At 40.1% G+C, this 17,259-nt stretch overlaps 1 protein-coding gene across 1 annotated transcript; it reads left to right on the top strand.

Annotated features, from left to right (window-relative positions):
- Window positions 1–926: 926 nt before the first annotated feature.
- Window positions 927–16,072, top strand: Nup42 (nucleoporin 42). The gene is made up of 7 exons (XM_051202891.1): window positions 927–1,115; window positions 3,173–3,395; window positions 5,111–5,205; window positions 11,365–11,441; window positions 12,097–12,183; window positions 13,966–14,053; window positions 14,744–16,072. The coding sequence occupies exons 1-7, from the start codon at window positions 977–979 to the stop codon at window positions 15,307–15,309; spliced, it is 1,275 nt and encodes a 424-aa protein (XP_051058848.1). The 5' UTR covers window positions 927–976; the 3' UTR covers window positions 15,310–16,072.
- Window positions 16,073–17,259: the final 1,187 nt, after the last annotated feature.

The following is a 17,259-nucleotide window of genomic DNA, read 5'->3' as shown; positions in this document are numbered from 1 at the left end:
ATAAAGTTATTCAACTAAGCCTATATTCTTTTTCGCCATGTGTGCATTGGGGGAAAAGCTTACTGTACTTACCAAGGGAAAGATACTGGGGGGGGGGTACTTTTTTAAAACTGATAATCTTAGCCTACACTGAAGACTGAAGAAAATCCATTTAGTCCATCCGATATGATACCGTAACAGTTCTCACTAAACCTCAGCAAACTGGTGATGTGAAAAGGCCTTTCATGGGCTGCAGCATTTAGCAACGCTTGATCTTCCTAGTTTCCCTCCTTTTTAACATAAACTAATTTAGTGGGCGGGCAGAGATAAAAAGTAGTTTGAAGCAGGTAGGCCAGCCAGGGCTACATAGTGATACTATTTCAAAAGAAAATAAAGGAAGAAAAGGAAGAGGAGACGACGACCAAATGAAATAAATTTTAAAAAATCCTTATTTGAGGCTGTGCATCTGAGGAAAAGATAGCTACTTCTGTGCCAATTTTCCAGACAATTTTCATTCTTTTGATAAAATTTCAAAAGGCAATATTTACATGAAATTTTACGAACAAGATTTCTCGGTGCAGGAAGACATTACCAGCTAAGGAGCTATTAAGATGCTTTTCGCCTGGAGTGCATCCTGTTTCCTAGTGACAGCTGACTTTCTCCGAGTCGTTCTCTTTTTGAGACCAGTTTTTATCTTGTTTAAATAAGAGTAAAGAACGACTGGGCTTCTCAAACTACGCCCGGAGCCTTGGCGGTTTTCTGCTACATCGGGTTCCCAGGTCCAAAGGCGAGTTCCTTCTCAGCACCCTTCTGGCGTGCTGGCGGGTCTGCTCTTCTCAAATCCCATTGGCTAAGGCCCACGCCACTCACCGCACCGAGACAGAGCACAGAACCTCTGGACGCGGGGGGATGACGTCACACTAGCGACAGGGCTTCGGTTATTGAAGACTGGGCCGTCCATGCTGACCTGAAGACCGCGAGCTGGGACGGCGCTACAATGACCATTTGCCAGTTTTTCCTTCAAGGCCGGTGCCGCTTCGGAGACCGCTGCTGGAATGAGCATCCCGGCACCCGGGGCGCGGGCGGGGCCCGGCAGCCGCCACCGCAGCAGCAGCAGCAGCAGCAGCAGCCCTCAGGTGACAGACGCGAGCCAGTCTCGAGATGCGGCTGATGAGACAAGGACGGGGCTTTGGACCTGAATGCTAGTAGTAAACACTGCGTTTTAAATAGAAATATATCTTATCAAAACCACTTTGTTGAAGGGAGAATTCGCCTGGGTCTGTCCGGACCTCTTGCCCTACTTTCGCCTTCCTTGTCCTTGATCATAAATTTTGGGCTTTGGTTGGTAGGGTGGGACGCTGGGCCAAGAACGTACAGGTTTTGATGAAAGAGTATTCAAAGGGACAGACATTAAACCAGACATAAAACCAACACAAGGTTTTAAAAGTCAGATTCATAATATTTTCTTATTTTGGAAACTCGTTCTTAATGTTATCACTGGCTGCTTCTTTAAGGCTCATCCAGTCCCTTGTGTTGCATGGTGGTTTCATCTTTCAACTCTCGTAGTGGAGGAGGCAGATTGTATTATCCATCTACAACTGACCTATTGAAAGTGAAGTACTCCAAAAATTAGGACTATGGTTCTGATAAATACCCAGGGACTGCTGAGAGTAATGTTTGTCGTGTCGTCTCTGGAAACGTACTTTAAATGTAGTAATTTGAAAGTAAACACTCGGTAAATAGATAATTGAATGAAAAAATACAAATAAAACTCCAGGATGAAAAGAAAGAAAAAAAATGCTTTGAAGTTATAAGGCCAAAATTAGGACCGTCTAGTGCAGCATGAAGGAAATTCATTCTGTGCCGTGTGATCCCCCCTCCACACACACACACACACACACACACACACAGAATTTAGAACTTCAAAACAAAATGCCTATTTTGTTCTGAAATTCCTATTTCAGAAATGTAATTTAGCTGTCTCATCCATTTCGCCTTGGATTTATGGAGTGGTTTAGAATGTGGGTACACCCATCATTACGTTTTTAGTATATATTAAATGACATTTTCCAAATCAGTCATAAGATAAATTACCTTCATCCTAGCCTCAATTACAAAGTGATAAAATGACAGACTATCGAAACCGGAAAGAAGTCCTATTGACTCGTTTTTTATATTTATGAAGTGTTAGAAATCTGTACTTCACCTACCTATTAGTGAGCTCTGTAATCGCCACATGAAAGGTGGGTATGTAGGTATTGTGTCCACAGAGGAAAGATTGAGTCAAGTGGTCTTTAAATATCTATTTAAGGACAGACAGTAAAATTTAGTCCTTTTTAGTGTGCAATTTATTTGTTGTTCTCTTTCATTTATTGTATCTATATGGCCCAGTGAAGAAACAAATTAATGAAAACACAGCTTTCCCCGAACATATACATAACCAGCTCTAGGTCAAACCAGGGACCTTGAGCATTCTAGGCAAAGACTCTTCACTAAAGAAGCTTATGGCTTTTAGAGTATCTTCTATTCATTCCCCAATGGTCAAGCAGTTTAATAGATTTATAAAAACTGAACTCAGCAATATATCTTTATTTTTCTATGGATTTCTAATCCTCTTGATCTCATTATTAAAAATGTTTATTTTATGTATGTTGGTATTTTGCCTACATGTATATCTCTATGATTGCAGATTCCCTGGAACTTGATTTACAGTCGTGAGATGCCATGTAGGTGCTGGGAATGAACCCAGGTTCTCTGGAAGAGCAGCCAGTGCTCTTAATTGCGGAGCCATCTCTCCAGCCCATTGGTCTCATTTTTGTTGTTGTTTGTGTTTTGGTTTTGGTTTTTGTTTTGTTTTGGTTGTTTGAGATAGGAAGATAGGGTCTCACTACTTGTAGCCCTGGCTGGTCTAGATCTCAGAGATCTGCCTGCCACTCCTCCACAGTGCTGTGATTAAAGTCATACACTAATACACCTGGCCTTGATCTCATTTTTCAAATGCAATTAGAACATTATATGATTTGTTATAACATGTAACAAATAAATCATAAAGGGATTGCCATATAAAAGTAATAGAAAATAGCACTTTATTAGTCTTTGTATAATTTCTAGACATAATGAGATAAAATATAATGGAGATTTCCAAAATTTGAAAAAGTTACCAATTTTATGACTAATTTTGTTAATGACTTAGGAAGTAACAGGCGTGGGTGGAATGCCAACAGCCAGAGATATTCCAATGTCATCCAGCCATCCAGCTTCTCCAAGTCTACGCCATGGGGTGGCAGCAGAGATCAAGACAAACCTTTATTCGGCTCTTTTGACCCTGGCGCTTCCACCAGCAGAGGCTTTGGATCGGCTCAAAATCCTTTTGCTTCACCTGTCCCTGATGAGCAGAAAGATGAGAAGAAACTTCTGTAAGTTAAAGTTTTGTAGAAAGTCACCACCCAATTGCTTGGTTGTTCCAGAAGCACTTAGTGTTTGCTTTGAAAAGACTAAGTTTGAAAATTAGAGTAAGCAAAACTCTGTTAGCACATTTCAAAGATGAGCCCTGCTTATGAGGTCATTGTCTTCTGCAGTCTTTAGAGTGCTGGGTAACTCAGAACAACTGTGATCTTGCAGATACTGATAATAGCACTTACTTTTCTTTGTAAAACCTTTATTTTAGTTACTCTATTTGAAGTTCCATAAACAGTGAATTTTTAGGGTTTTTTTTTTTTTTTTTGGGTGGGGAGAAGGAATTATTTTGTTTTTAGACAGGGTTTCTTTGTATAGCCCTGGCTGGCTTGGAATTCAGAGATCTTATTATCTGTGCCTCTAGAATGCTGGGATTAAAAAAAAGTGTGTGCCCAGCTGCTAAAGATTGAACCTAAATTGTCAAGTTTATTGAGTAAGCATCAAGAGTGTATGTATGTGTGTGAAGATGGAAAGTGTGTCTATTGTGATCCTAAGTCTAATAACATATTCTTTATGACACCTGTCAGTTGACTAGTGGTCACATTCTAGATGGAAAGAAACTTTAATTTAGAACCAACTCAATCCACAGCTTTGTTTCAGATTAACTGTTAAGTGCATACACCTGGGGACTGGAGAGGCGGTCGGCTCACAGGTTAAGAGTATTGACTGTTCTTCCAGAGGACCTGGATTCAATTCCCAGCACCCACATGGCAGCTCACAACTGTCTGTAACTCCAGTTCCAGGGAAGCCAACACCTTATACAGATGTATATGGCAGGCAAAACACTAATGCACATAGAATTGAAAATAGATGAATTATTTTTTTAAAATATACTTTTAAAGTGAGTGGACCTGTTTCATGTATTACAAAGTAGAAAAATTAGTAAGAATATCTCTGAAGCCCTATAACCCACTCTTAAATTTTAATGCTTCTTCATAAATGATAGTAGTACTTTTTGTTGTTCCCAGTTAACAATTGTGTTATTGTTTTTAGTTCTGTAAGAAGAAAAAAAAAACACTGTAGTTCTTGGCGAATGGGAAGATGGCTCAGTGGTTGAGAGCACTGGCTGCTCTTCAAAGGACCTGGGTTCAATTCCCAGCACCCACATGGGAGCTCACAACTGTCTGTAACTCCTCCCCAATCCGACACCCTCACACAGACATACATGCAGGCAAAATACCAATGCACACAGAAAAATTTTTAAATAATTTTAAATTGTATTTCTGACTGTTGTATTTAGTTCTTTTAAAAATAGTGTATTTCAGGTAACTCTTAACTATATATCATTAGTCATTCTGTGAATTAGAAAGCCAACACTATTATTTATTATAATTTATTTGTAACTACAAAATACAAGGTGTTTGTGTTTTAGAAACAAGTTCTCAATGTGCAGCCCAGATTGGCCTTAAACTCTCTGTATTACCCTGCGTGGCTTCAAAGCCTTCCTCAGCCATCCCAGTGCTGGGATTCCAGCTGTGCTCCACCACACTCAGGTTGTAATTTGGATCTCTGTGAACTTCTGGCATAGAAAATTAAGTAGAAAATATGTAAGTTTACATATTTGTTTGCTAGAATTTAAATTTTCAGTCATTCAGATTCATAAATAACAAATTTAAACAAGCAAGTGAAAATATTCATGACTCTTCCATTTTTATTTATTTTCATTTTCTTTCAGGGAAGGAATTGTTAAAGATGTAGAGATTTGGGAATCATCGGGGCAGTGGATGTTTTCTGTTTACTCACCAGTGAAAAAGAAGCCTAACATTTCAGGTAACTGGGAAGCATGTTTGGTTGGGTTGTTGGTTGGTTGTTTTTTTGTTGAGTGATCAAACCCAGGCCTTTATACATGCTAGGCAAAAGCTCTACCACTAGGCTGTGGACCCCGCCCAGTACTTGCATGTGTCTTTAAAATAGATTCTAAAGTGACTACTTTCTAGAACTAAGACCATGCCAAATAAACTTACTCCAAACTTAGGAATAGCTAGAATTTGGTCTTTGATTAAAGTATTCCAACTGAACATAATTCAGAGACTGAGAGTGGAGAATGTAGTTCTTTTCAGTTGTATTATTCTCCAGAAAGAATAGTAAAATCAGGACCCACCACGGTTCCAATTTAGTCAATCAAGGAAGAAGCTGTGCTGTATTGGTTCCCTCTGTGAAGCCTCAGAACCTCCTAGCTACCTCAGCAACCAGGAAGGTCACGAGCTGCCCGCCATTACAGCCTTCCAGGCATGGTTCTATTTGTTCTCTGTTCCCTTCCAAGAGTATTTATTTTCATAAAGCCTGGTGAGACTCTCCTGAATAGTTTGAAGATGAGGAGCTACAAGGGTGATATTTCTTTAGAATATTCCTTTATTTCCATTGTTTTTTTTTTTTTCCATGATGGCTATGACCTCTCTTAAACTTGGGTACTGAGTTTTTCCAAGCCTGCTCTGGGAGATCCTGAGCCTTTATCCTGTTGAGGAAACAACAGACATGGCACAGCCAAGAGCCCTTAAAGTCAGTGTCCCTGAATTCTAGGAATGCCACTGTACCCTACCCCTCACCTTAATTACTTTCTTATCCATTTAAAAATTATTTGCTGAGTTTCATTTGTCCTACTTCCTGATGTGCATGTGAGGGACACATCAAACCCTGAACAGTCAGGGTTCCTTTCAGGAAGCTTCTGTTCTGGAGGAAAGAAAATGAGAAGCAGTGAAAATAGATCACTTAAGATGGTGGTAGTTTCTGTAAACAAGAGAATAAACTATAGGAAGCCCTAGGTTGGCTTAAATATTAGTACTTAAGTATTGCCGAGTATTAAATCTCTGTCAGTTCCGGGTAGACCTAAAGCCTAATGTCCTCCAGCTGTGATTCTCAAAACTCTATATAGAGTTCTGGGTGGGGGTTTAACATTCAGTTAAATTTAAATTTCAGATAGCAAAGAATACTTTTAGTATATGTGTATCCTGTGTAATATCTCCGACATAATAAAATTACTTGTTTTATATCTGAAATTTCAATTTACCTAGACATCTTGAATTTTTGTTAAATCTCAACCTATCCCTGACATGTCTGTAGGAATTATGTATGTTCATAAAAGTTTTCATGATAATGTTGAAATTTGTACTTCAGTACAAATGCATTGAGTAAAACTGATGGATTTAGCATCAGCTGAGACAGAAGCAACAAATTGCTGGTAGACTGTAGCAATCATGTAAAGAATCTGGAATGTCATTCTAACTTTACTCGGAAGTAAAATTATCCCTGTCTTTAATGAAATATAAATTCCTAATTTTTAAAAATCCATCCATTAAATATGCATTTTAAATATTGCCTTGGACAAAATGGGAGGTACATATAAACCATGCTTTTGCCCTATACACACCTCTGATGTTGACTTTGAGGGAGAACACTTGTGTTATCATGTGACTTTGTCACAGACAGATTTTATTGGAAAAAATAACAACTGTGGTTTCTTAGCTTTGGCGGATATTTTCTGAACAACGAATGAGATACTGTGTCAGCCAGTGGGGGTGGGGGGATGGCAGGGTTACTGCCGATAATAAAACTGAGATTTCCTAGACAAAGTTAGAGTCATGAGAAACCCTTCTGTCACATAAACACAATAGCTTCTCAGTCTCTTCTGGAAAGACTAGTGACAGCATTAATATGTGAGGGTTTCAGGGTTGGTTTGGTTGGGTTTTTTCTCTTCTAGTGTTCTAGAATGCCTTGTGCCAATATATGGAAGTTCTGTAGGACATAACACCTAATATTCATGACTGAAATGTTATGTTAGAGTCATGCTGGCTGAAATCTATTCTGAGCTCAGGATAGACTAATGTTACAGAACAACTTAAAAAGTTCATTAGCTTTTGAGTCTACATTATAACTGATCTTTTAAAACTTCCCACTTGTCTGAGCATAGTGGCTCACACCATTAATCCCAGCATTTGAGAGACAGAGGCAAGCAAGTCTTTGAGGCCAGCCTGCTCTGCATAGTGAGTTCTAAGCCAGAGCTACATAGTAAGATCTTGTCTCAAATGACAAAAAAAAAAAAAAAAAAAAAAAGCCTTCTACTCCACTTTTCCAGTATTGGTGGATTGTCAAAGAAGAATATCCACATTTACCTGAAAAGACAGTTGACTTCTTTTTCCAGTGATATCTGGAATGTAGTTCTTGTACAGCAAGCACACTGCAGTGGAATGAATGCAGAAGCACACACGGGTCCGGCAGTCGGAGCTGCTGAGATGCCATTCAGCAGTTAAGAGTTTGTACAGCTCTTGCAGAGTGTGTGAGTTCAGTTTCCAGCGCCCATGCTGGCTGGCCCACAACTTGTAACCAGCTCCAGGGTGTCCAGTGCTGCATTCTGACCTCTACAGATGTCTTCCCCTTCATGTCACTACTCCACAATAGATGCACGTACATACACATAATTAAAAATAGTATTTTCTTAAAAATCTAGCTGTTAAGCCAAATGTTAATGGGATCTGTAGACAGATTTGCTGTTTTTCTCACTAATCTTGCTTTTTTGTTTTGGAGAATAAGTGGATGTAAATACGTGCATGGTCATTATAACGAGCTAACTTTCCTTCTGTAGCTAGGATGTTTCTTTTGTACCATGCCCTTGTTTGCTTTTTGTTGTTGTGATAAACACCATGACCCAAAAGCAGCTTGGAGAAGAAAGGTTTTGTCTGGCTTACAGGTTAATAGTCCATCATTGAGGGAAGCCAGGGCAGGAATTAAAGAAGAGCCTGAAGCAGAAACCACAGAGAAATACTGTTCATTGGCCTGCTCAGCTAGCTTTCTCACACAGCCCAGCTTCAACTGCCTGAGGATGGCATTACCCACAGTGAGCTGGGCCTCAGCCCTCATGCATCAATTAGTAATTAAGAAAATGCCCACAGACCCGTCCTCAACTGAGGTTCTCCCCAAGAGCGTCAAGTTGATTAGCATCCTTCCCACCCTTCCCAAACCTGAGAAAATAATCATTCAAGTAATTTTTTGTGTTTTGTGATTCAGTTAAGAAACTCTGGTTGATCACAACTTGAAAGAATAGAGTACTTGAGGTGGACAGGAGTTGTACATTCTTTTGAAACACTGTTAGAGCTAAGCCCTGAGTGAAGAGAAGGTGTCTGTTACCTAAGATGTGGGGAAACAGTTCTTAGCAATTATGATAGCTAGTGCAAAGGTCCTGAGGTGAGAGCCATGAACCCAAATCACTGAGGAAAGAAAGTAACAGAAGTAATGTAGCATAAGGCAGGGTGATGGCCAAGGTTCACCTGGTATGGGGTCTAATTACATTGGATGTACAGCTATGAAGAGCTTGAGCAGAAGGATGTGGGCTGGTTAGAAAAAGCTCACTCAGTGAGGGAGGATGAGATTGAGAACAGGAACAAGTGGAGAGGCAGGGAGACAAGTTAGGAAGTAATTGCTGATGGTGAGCTAGAGCTGTTGGCAATGGAGACAGAACTGGTCAAATTTGAGTTCTGTTTTGAACCAAATTTTGATATTTTTAGATACAGAAAAACAAATCCAGTATGATTCCTAACTGCTCTTTGCCCTGGCCTGCCGTTGCCACTGGAGTAAACTAAATGGTACCTGGGTTCCAAGGAAGTCTGTGGAAAACAGGAGCATTTCCTTTCTTAAGTCTTCTCAGTGCTAAAGGTAGTCAGTCATTGCAGTGGACAGTAAAAATCACTAGTGGTATAGAGGAACTGAAACTTTTTTTTGGTAGTTCCTTTAAAATATGCACATATTAAGAGCACCGTCTGATCTTCCAGAGGACCTGGAATCAATTTCCAGCATCCACATGGTGGCTCACAAATGTCTGTAACTCCAGTTCCAGAGGATCTGACATCAGGCACACACATGGTGTACATGCATTCATGCACGCAAAACATCCATGCTCCACATCATTTATGGATTTCTATGTTTCTTCATATCTATAGAAAGGGATCATCATCTAGTTTATTTTTCTTTGTGCTTGCTTTCTTCAGCAGGATCTCACGCATGCGTGCTAGGCAAACGTTCTACCACTGAACTTTATTTCCTGACCCCTGGTATTCCACATTTAATTTATCAATGAAAGTGCGTTTTGTGTAGAATAAGCATCCTTTTGTGTAGCACTCTTTGTCTGCATACGTGTATGATTGTAGGTACCTGAAGTTAAATCCTAGAAATGTAGGTCACAGTCTGTGAACATTGCTTATGGACAGTTTGCCCCAGAAAATTCCTTAGTATGTTCAGAACAGCATCCATTAACACACACTTGAATAACAATAATCATCATTTGTTCTGATGTCTGCCAGTCTGTAAGGAGAGCATTTTATCACTAAGTAGCATTTTTTAAAATGTTCTCTCATTTATTAGCCTTTGGAAATTCTAGTGAACTACTTGTACTTTCTGTTTTTGCTGTATTCTGGGCTGACTTATAAACAGCACTTCTGTGCTGAAGATGTTAACTCTTGGGGCTGGAGAGATGGCTCAGTGATTAAAAGCAATGGCTGCTCTTCCAGAGAACCTGAGTTCAATTCCCAGAAACCACATGATGTCTCACAACCATCTGTAATGAGATCTGATTCCCTCTTTAGCTTGCAGGAATACATGCAGGCAGAACACTGAATAAATAAATAAATAAATAAATAAATAAATAAATAAATCTTTTAGGTGGCTCATGCCTTTAATCCCAGCACTCGGGAGGCAGAGGTGGGCGGATCTCTGTGAGTTCGAGGCCAGCCTGGTCTACAGAGCGAGTTCCAGGATAACTTCCAAAGCAATACAGAGAAACCCTGTCTCAAAAAAAAAAAAAAAAAAAAAAAAGGAAAGAAAGAAAGAAAAGAAAAACAAAAAAAGAAAAAAAAAAAAAGATGTTAATTCTTGCTACTGGGGCAAAAACTTCAAAAGAAGGAGGCCTCCTGGAACCAGTTGTAGAACTCTTGGCCAGAACAAAATATCGAGCCGTAGTTCTCATGGCAATTTATCTGTTTTATCTTCTATTCTCTTCCTATATTTACGAGATGTTCCTGATAGCCTAGGCTGAGATTTTTAAGGGAGAAATTTAGATAAGAAACAATCCCTTGAGATGGAGTCACTCACCATGACCTTGTCTCCAGCACTTTACTATCATCATTTACAAAATTACAAAATAGTTTTACAATAAAACTTCCCTAACAATAAAACTCCATGTGTCATCGGAAGTGGGCTTACGTGTATGATGAAGAAAGCTGTAAATAAAAAATAATTAAAATAGCTTAAATTTACACCCTGAAGATTCATAACAATTAGGTACTAGATATTAAATAATAACTGACCATAAAAATGTATTAACCTTTTCTTGGAAATATGCCTTTTGCCTTGGATGCTTTTGCGCTTTACTGTGCCAAATGACAATGATGTTGTCTGTACTATCCGTGATTGCTTCACTAAACACATCTTCTAAGGATTTTAATGTGTTTCATTATTATAAAAATCCTTGCTTGAAAGCTGCAAAATACACTCAGATTCAAACTTCCTCTGTGTTTGTCACCACCAGACCCTTACCCACCTAGCCTTCAAGGACCTTTGTCCCAGGAACCCCCATACCCAACTGGGGTGGTCCGTGGCATCTTGCATATGCAGTTGTGGTTTTCCTGGTTTATTATTTGCCTTTTAAATGTTTATTATAGACTTAACAGCTTTTTTTAGACTAGAGTTTGAATGTGTAAATAGTTAGATCTTTCATTTTCCTTTTGTCCTTTATCTTGACAGAATTCTTCACTCAAAGATGAAATGCTATATTTTCTTCTGATTTAATAATTTAAGCATTAGTGTATAGGCTTTGCATTTTTTCCTGTGATCCTGAAGTTTTTCTGATAACCAGCATTAGCAGGGTTTCTTGTCTAGCATGCCAGCCCTACTACGAGAGTCAGCAATACTTACTGTTTAAATCCCAACTGATTCCTTACTTAGGTTTCACAGACATTTCACCAGAAGAGTTGAGGCTTGAATACCATAACTTCTTAACCAGCAATAACTTACAGAGCTATGTAAGTTCATTTCCTGTTCCTCTACCTCAATAGCAATTGGCTGTCAGTTGTTGTTTCCTGTGTTTATAGTGGCTTGCTTGTGTTTGGGCATATTTGGTGAGGACTGTTAATTTTTTTTTTTTAAATGGGCCATTGCCTTTTTATTTCTTCTATTTTCTTTAAAATTGTTTAGTTGTGTAAATTAATAATGATGTACTATAGTGATTAGGAATATTATTTTTATTATAAATTACCCATCAACCAGTCCTAGAACTCAAACCATCTGTCTTTTGGGAAAATATTATTGCTTTTGTTAGGTGCAGATCCCATGAATACTAGAAAAACAAAGTGATATAAACAGCAGTTCTGCTAAATAGATTAACACCTTTGAATACCAGACATTCAAAAGAAAGAAGTCTAAATGGGCGGGTCTGTAGAATAAGATGGGTACCTGAAGGAAATGGTCACTTGTGTTGTCTACAGCCAGGACTATACTATGCTAGTACACATAACTCCTGTCCTGTCCAGACAGCACCGTTTCTCACTGCCAGGGAATCAACCATGAGATACAGGCAGTCAGAGAGCAGAGAGGGGCTCCTAGGGCTGGGGTATCTCTGGCAAACAAGAGCAGGGGTTGAGCATTCAATATTGAGTTATTTTTGTCTTCTCTCTTCAGCTAAATTCTGTTCAACAGCTAGTAACCCAGTGGAAGAATAGGATTAATGAACTGAAGAATTTAAATATGTCAACCAAAGGAGCTCTGGTGAGTATTGAAGAAACTTTTTCCAAGAAGTATCTCATCTATAACACTTTGTGTTGTGTTTTTGAGACAAGAGCTCACTAACAAGACCAGGATGTCCTACAACTTGCCATGTAGCCCAGGTTGGTCTTGAACTCAAAACCACCTGTCTCAGCTTCCTCCTTACTAGCATTATAAACATTATCCACTATGCATAGCTTTTTATTGCTTTTTGTTTGTTTCTTGAGACAAGGTTTCATCTGGCTGGCCTGGATCTCAACGTGTAGACCAGATTGGCCTAAAACTTACAGAGATTCTCCTGCCCCTGCCTCAAGTGCTGAGATTAAAAGTGTGCACTAGTTCTATTGCTTTATTTTTTAAATTTTTAATATTTTATGTATGTTTTCCCTAAGTGCATATGTGTACACATATGTGCCTGGTCCAGTGGAAGTCAGAAAAGGTGTCAGCTGTCCTGGAACTGGAGTTACAGACTAGTTAAGAACTGCCATATGGGTGCTGGGAATCAAACCCAGGTTCTCTTGAAGAACAGGCAGTGTTCTTAGCCTCTGAGCGGTCCCTCCAGCCCCCCCTGGTACTTTTGGCAGAGGATTCTTCATTTTGAAGGGTAAAATCTCTGTGGAGAATTACCTCTGCACATGGTCATTTGTAGTTGAAGCCCTAAAAACTTATTTGTTTCTCAGAAAAGTAGGGACAATTATGCTTTTTTAAAAGCAATTTTTAGGTAAAAGTGCCAGCATACTTCTTTAGTTCCAGCAGTAGGGAGGCAGAGGTAGGCAGATCTCTGGGAGTTTGCTGACACCCTGATAGACACACTGAAGTCCAAGACAGCCAGGGCTGCTTAGAGAGACCTTGTCTCAAAGTAAATAAATAAAAGTTTTTAGCCTAAAGTTTTTAACTGGGGGTAGGACTAGCTTTAAAAACTGGGAAATGATTTGAGTAGACTGAGCATGCTCTGATAGCCTTTTCACCTGTATCTAGAGTGCTTCACAAATTTAACCTTATAAACACCGAAGTGTACTTTCTTAAAAAGCTAATTTTATTTATTCTTGAAATTTTTGCATATGGATACAATGTGTCTTTTTTTCACGCTTTTCTGATTGTAATATGTGTTGTTTTTAGAAATTTTAACAAGTGCAAAATTATAATCATTCCTCAACCAGAGATAATCATCTTTCACTTCTACACATTTTTCTACAGTTCATATATGAGCACTTTCCCACCAGCCTGGTCCCACAGCAACATCAGCTGCAAATAACACAGAGATGCTGTATAAATTATGAAACTGTTAGCCATTGGCTATCTTTGATTAACTATTAACACATTTTTCTATTAATCTAAGTATTTCCATGTGGTCTTGGAGTACCTGGTATGCTAGACCTGTGTCTCCTTTGCCTGCTACATCTCTGCAGAGAAGAGAGCGATTTCCTGTTTGTCCCTGCTTATATTCTGATTCTGCTCAACTACATCACTTCCTGCCTGTCTGTACAGACCTCCAAACCTCTATGGTTAACTAGTGGCAGTATCTGCCATGCTACGTCACTTCCTGGCCAATCAGTGTTTTATTCATCAAACAAGGAGACAAACATATATACAGAAGAGCACCCCCATCAGTTGGTTGTACATTTTATAGTGTATTATATCCTTTTCATGATCACATGGGCATTTTGTATGCTAGATATTCAAATGCATATTTAAGTAATACATTTTTAAAATGTAGATGTTCCAACAGTATATGAGAATTATTCATCAAGCACTGTACTATTTGTATTTTTTTTTTTTTTAAAGCTGTCTGATGTAAAGGATGTAGCCAGTCAAGCAATGCCTCCTGCATTTGGATTTGGAAATAAGCAATCAGGGACATTTGGGTCATCAGGTAAGAGCCAGAGTGTGGCATCTATTGCTGACTCAGAAAAGTGGAATTCTATAGGTTTCAACTTTGCAAAGCCTGAATCAATATTTTAAATACTTCTCACAAATTTCTCCATTATGGAGCCTTGAAGAACTTACTTCAACAAATGCTTGAGAAAGGTCAAAATGGGGTGTGGTGGGCATGCTGTGAAAGACACTATTGCTCAGCTAATAGAAGTACTTCTGTTTTTGAGACATGGTCTCACTATGTAGCAGAGACAGGTGGATCTCTTGAGTTTGAGGCCCTCACACATGCAAGGGCGTTCCAAGACAGCCAGGGCTACACAGAGAAATCCTGTCTTTAAAAACAAACAAACAAAGATGAGGGCCAGACTGGCCCTTGCACCAAGACTGCCTCAGGGATCTGATGGTAGGGTACCAGTGTGGCAGCAGGTGCCTCTGGGAACTTGTCATCGCACAGCTGTGTGTGGCAGCTCTGGTGAAAAGCGTGGGAAACCAAAAGTGTGCACCCTGCTCTCTCAGACTGCTCGTGGATGCAGGTGAATCATGGTAACAGCTGCCGGGGTAGTGGGGTTCAGAGGGTGTGCTCTGATCTTGTTTTCACTTGTCCCCTAAACACTTCAGTGTCTGCACATCTGAGAGAAGAGAGAGGAGTGGCATGGCCGCATTTCCTGACTGTAATCTTTGTCTGTAGGTTTTCCAGTGAACAACAGCAGCAGCACTAATGTTCAGAACTTCAGTTTTAAGACAAGCTCTGGGTTTCCCACTGCCCCTTCTGGAGGCACGTCTACTTTCGGGAGTCACCCAGCCTTTGGGGCGGGGCCTTCTGCTGGTTCTGCCATTGCTTCCTCCACTCCAGCCTTTGGATTTGGGAAACCTGAAGCCGCATCTGCTGCCGCATTTTCATTCAAGAGCCCTGATGCTTCCGGTTTTGGATCACCTGGGTTTTCAGGGTTTCCAGCTTCCTTGGCAGCGAGTCCTTTTGGCCATGCAATGGCCCCAGCCTTCGGAGGTGGCAGTTCTGTGGCTGGTTTTGGTAGTCCTGGCCCACAGTCTCAGACTGTGTTTGCCAAAGCTTCTAATGACATCTTTGGAGGTAGCAGCGTATCAGCCTCCCTCCCCGTCTCTGCCACAAATAATGTACTGTTCACACCCAGGGATCAGCTGACTAAGGAGGAGCTGGAGCAGTTTCAGTCCCAGAAATTTACCCTGGGGAAAATCCCATTGAAGCCACCACCTGTGGAGCTCCTGACTGTATAAAAGGGTAGCTTCAAATACAGAAAAGAATGGCCTTAGCCAGCCAGGTGCATGCCTGTGGTCTGGCAGACAGAGAAGGGATGCCACAAATTCAGGGCCAGCTTGGACTGCACAGAGTAAGTAATAGACCAGCCAGGTCTGTGTGGGACCCTCCAAGAAAAAGATCTGAATGGTTTTTAAATGTTTTTTCAGTGCCAGGCATCACTAGGCCCTCACACATGCAAGGCAAGTTCTAACTGAGCCATACTCCAACCCTAAATACAGCTTTTAAGATTGTCTTGGATGATTGATATGTATATTATGTAAGGAATGTAAGCTTTTCATAATTTGAAGGATTTCAAAGGTTAACACGTTTGTTTGGTTTTTTTATTTTTCTTTTTTTTTGAAAACCTAGCTAAATAAATCACAGCCAAAAAAAACTCAATAAGCAAGGGAAACTTTTTGTACTGTAATTATGAGTGGAACTAAAAAATATAGTGTACTGAATAAAGTAATTTTTCTTATTCTATTTCAATTTACTATCCATCCCTCAATAGGGATGTGAAGAGTGGATGCTGGAGATCAAACCCAGGTACAGTGTCTTGTGCATGTCACTGAGCTACATCCCCCAACCCTGACTTTAAAAACTATGTGTATGGATATTTTACCTGCATGTATGTCTGTGTGCCACTTGCATGCCTGATGGCCATGGAGGTCAGAAGAGGGTGTCAGAGTCCCTGGAACTGGGGTTACAAATTGTGAGCCACCATGTAGATACTGGGAATTAAACCCCAGTCCCAAGCTCTGCGCTGTGTCTCTGGTCCTAACTCCTGATTTTCTAACCTGGAGGAGAAACATGGAAGGTGCTGAGGAGACAGCTGAACAAGTAAAGCAATTGCCGCATGCATGTGAGGACCTGAGTTTGGATCCCCAGGAATTAGGTAGGTGTGGAAGTGGTCAGTCTATCATACCAAGACTGGAAGGACAGAAACAGGTGGATGCCCAGAACTTTAACCATTCTAGCTAGGTCAGTGATTTCTAAAAACCCTGTAAAAAAACTAAGGGTGGAGAATGGCAAGGATAGACACCCAACCCCAACCTTTGGCCACCTCACATACCTATGCACAAATGTACATGTGCATATATCAGGCCAAAAAATAAATGCCTTACCTAATGGAAGATGGGCATGCTAAATATTCATGCATACATGCAAAAAAAAAAAATTGAGTTCCTGATACACTTTAACCAGTGTGACTCCCATCAGGGGCTTCAGCATGTGAAACCAAATCCATACTCAGGTTTGGTTTTATGCTTGATATTCCGAACTCTCCTTGGTAATTGTTGGTAAGTAGAATATAAATTGTTTCTCCTTTGGTCTATGTGACACAACAAATAGAATCTAGAAATTCTGTCCCATGAACCATAGGGCATCAAATGAGAAGTACCTATAGATGAATGCTTAATCATTCCCGTTGCCTGTGATACTTACAAAATACAAATGTATTCCTCATGAGCTCCATATACTGGGAATCCAAAGTACAAATGCAGTGTATGCTAGCACCTGCTCTGTCCTTCAGAGGAGTCTTCTGTCCCCTCAGTGTGGCAGAGGGAGAAACAGGGAAGTGGTGCTGGCTGAGCCCTTAGAGTGAACCTGTTCTCTCAAGGCTGTGTAAGGGCTCCCAACCCATCCAGAAGGGGCTGCCCCGAGGGCCCACCTGAGTGTCACACTGCTGGTTAAGGCTCAGTGTGAGAATGGGAGGCTGCATTCTGAGCCTAACCATTGATTACTGACTCCCTTAGGTTGGTTAACTCCGTGTCCTTAAGGCTCTAAGAAAACACACAGAGGACCTCATCAGTCTCAAGGATGTCAGATATATATATATATATATATATATATATATATATATATATATATATATACACACACACACACACACACACACACACACCTGCTGGGCATAGTAATTTGTAATC

Source organism: Phodopus roborovskii, unplaced genomic scaffold (genome assembly GCF_943737965.1).
Source record: "Phodopus roborovskii unplaced genomic scaffold, PHOROB, whole genome shotgun sequence".
Taxonomy (NCBI): domain Eukaryota; kingdom Metazoa; phylum Chordata; class Mammalia; order Rodentia; family Cricetidae; genus Phodopus; species Phodopus roborovskii.
The sequence above is the reverse complement of the archived record's forward strand: the minus strand, read 5'-3'. Positions and strand labels throughout refer to the sequence as shown.

Bases quoted from the DNA above. Each gene is read 5' to 3' on its own strand.
- Nup42 (XM_051202891.1), top strand. From the start codon at position 977: ATGACCATTTGCCAGTTTTTCCTTCAAGGCCGGTGCCGCTTCGGAGAC. The intron at 1,116-3,172 runs GTGACAGACGCG...TTAATGACTTAG, and splicing joins GCAGCAGCAGCAGCCCTCAG to GAAGTAACAGGCGTGGGTGG. The intron at 11,442-12,096 runs GTAAGTTCATTT...TTCTCTCTTCAG, and splicing joins GCAATAACTTACAGAGCTAT to CTAAATTCTGTTCAACAGCT.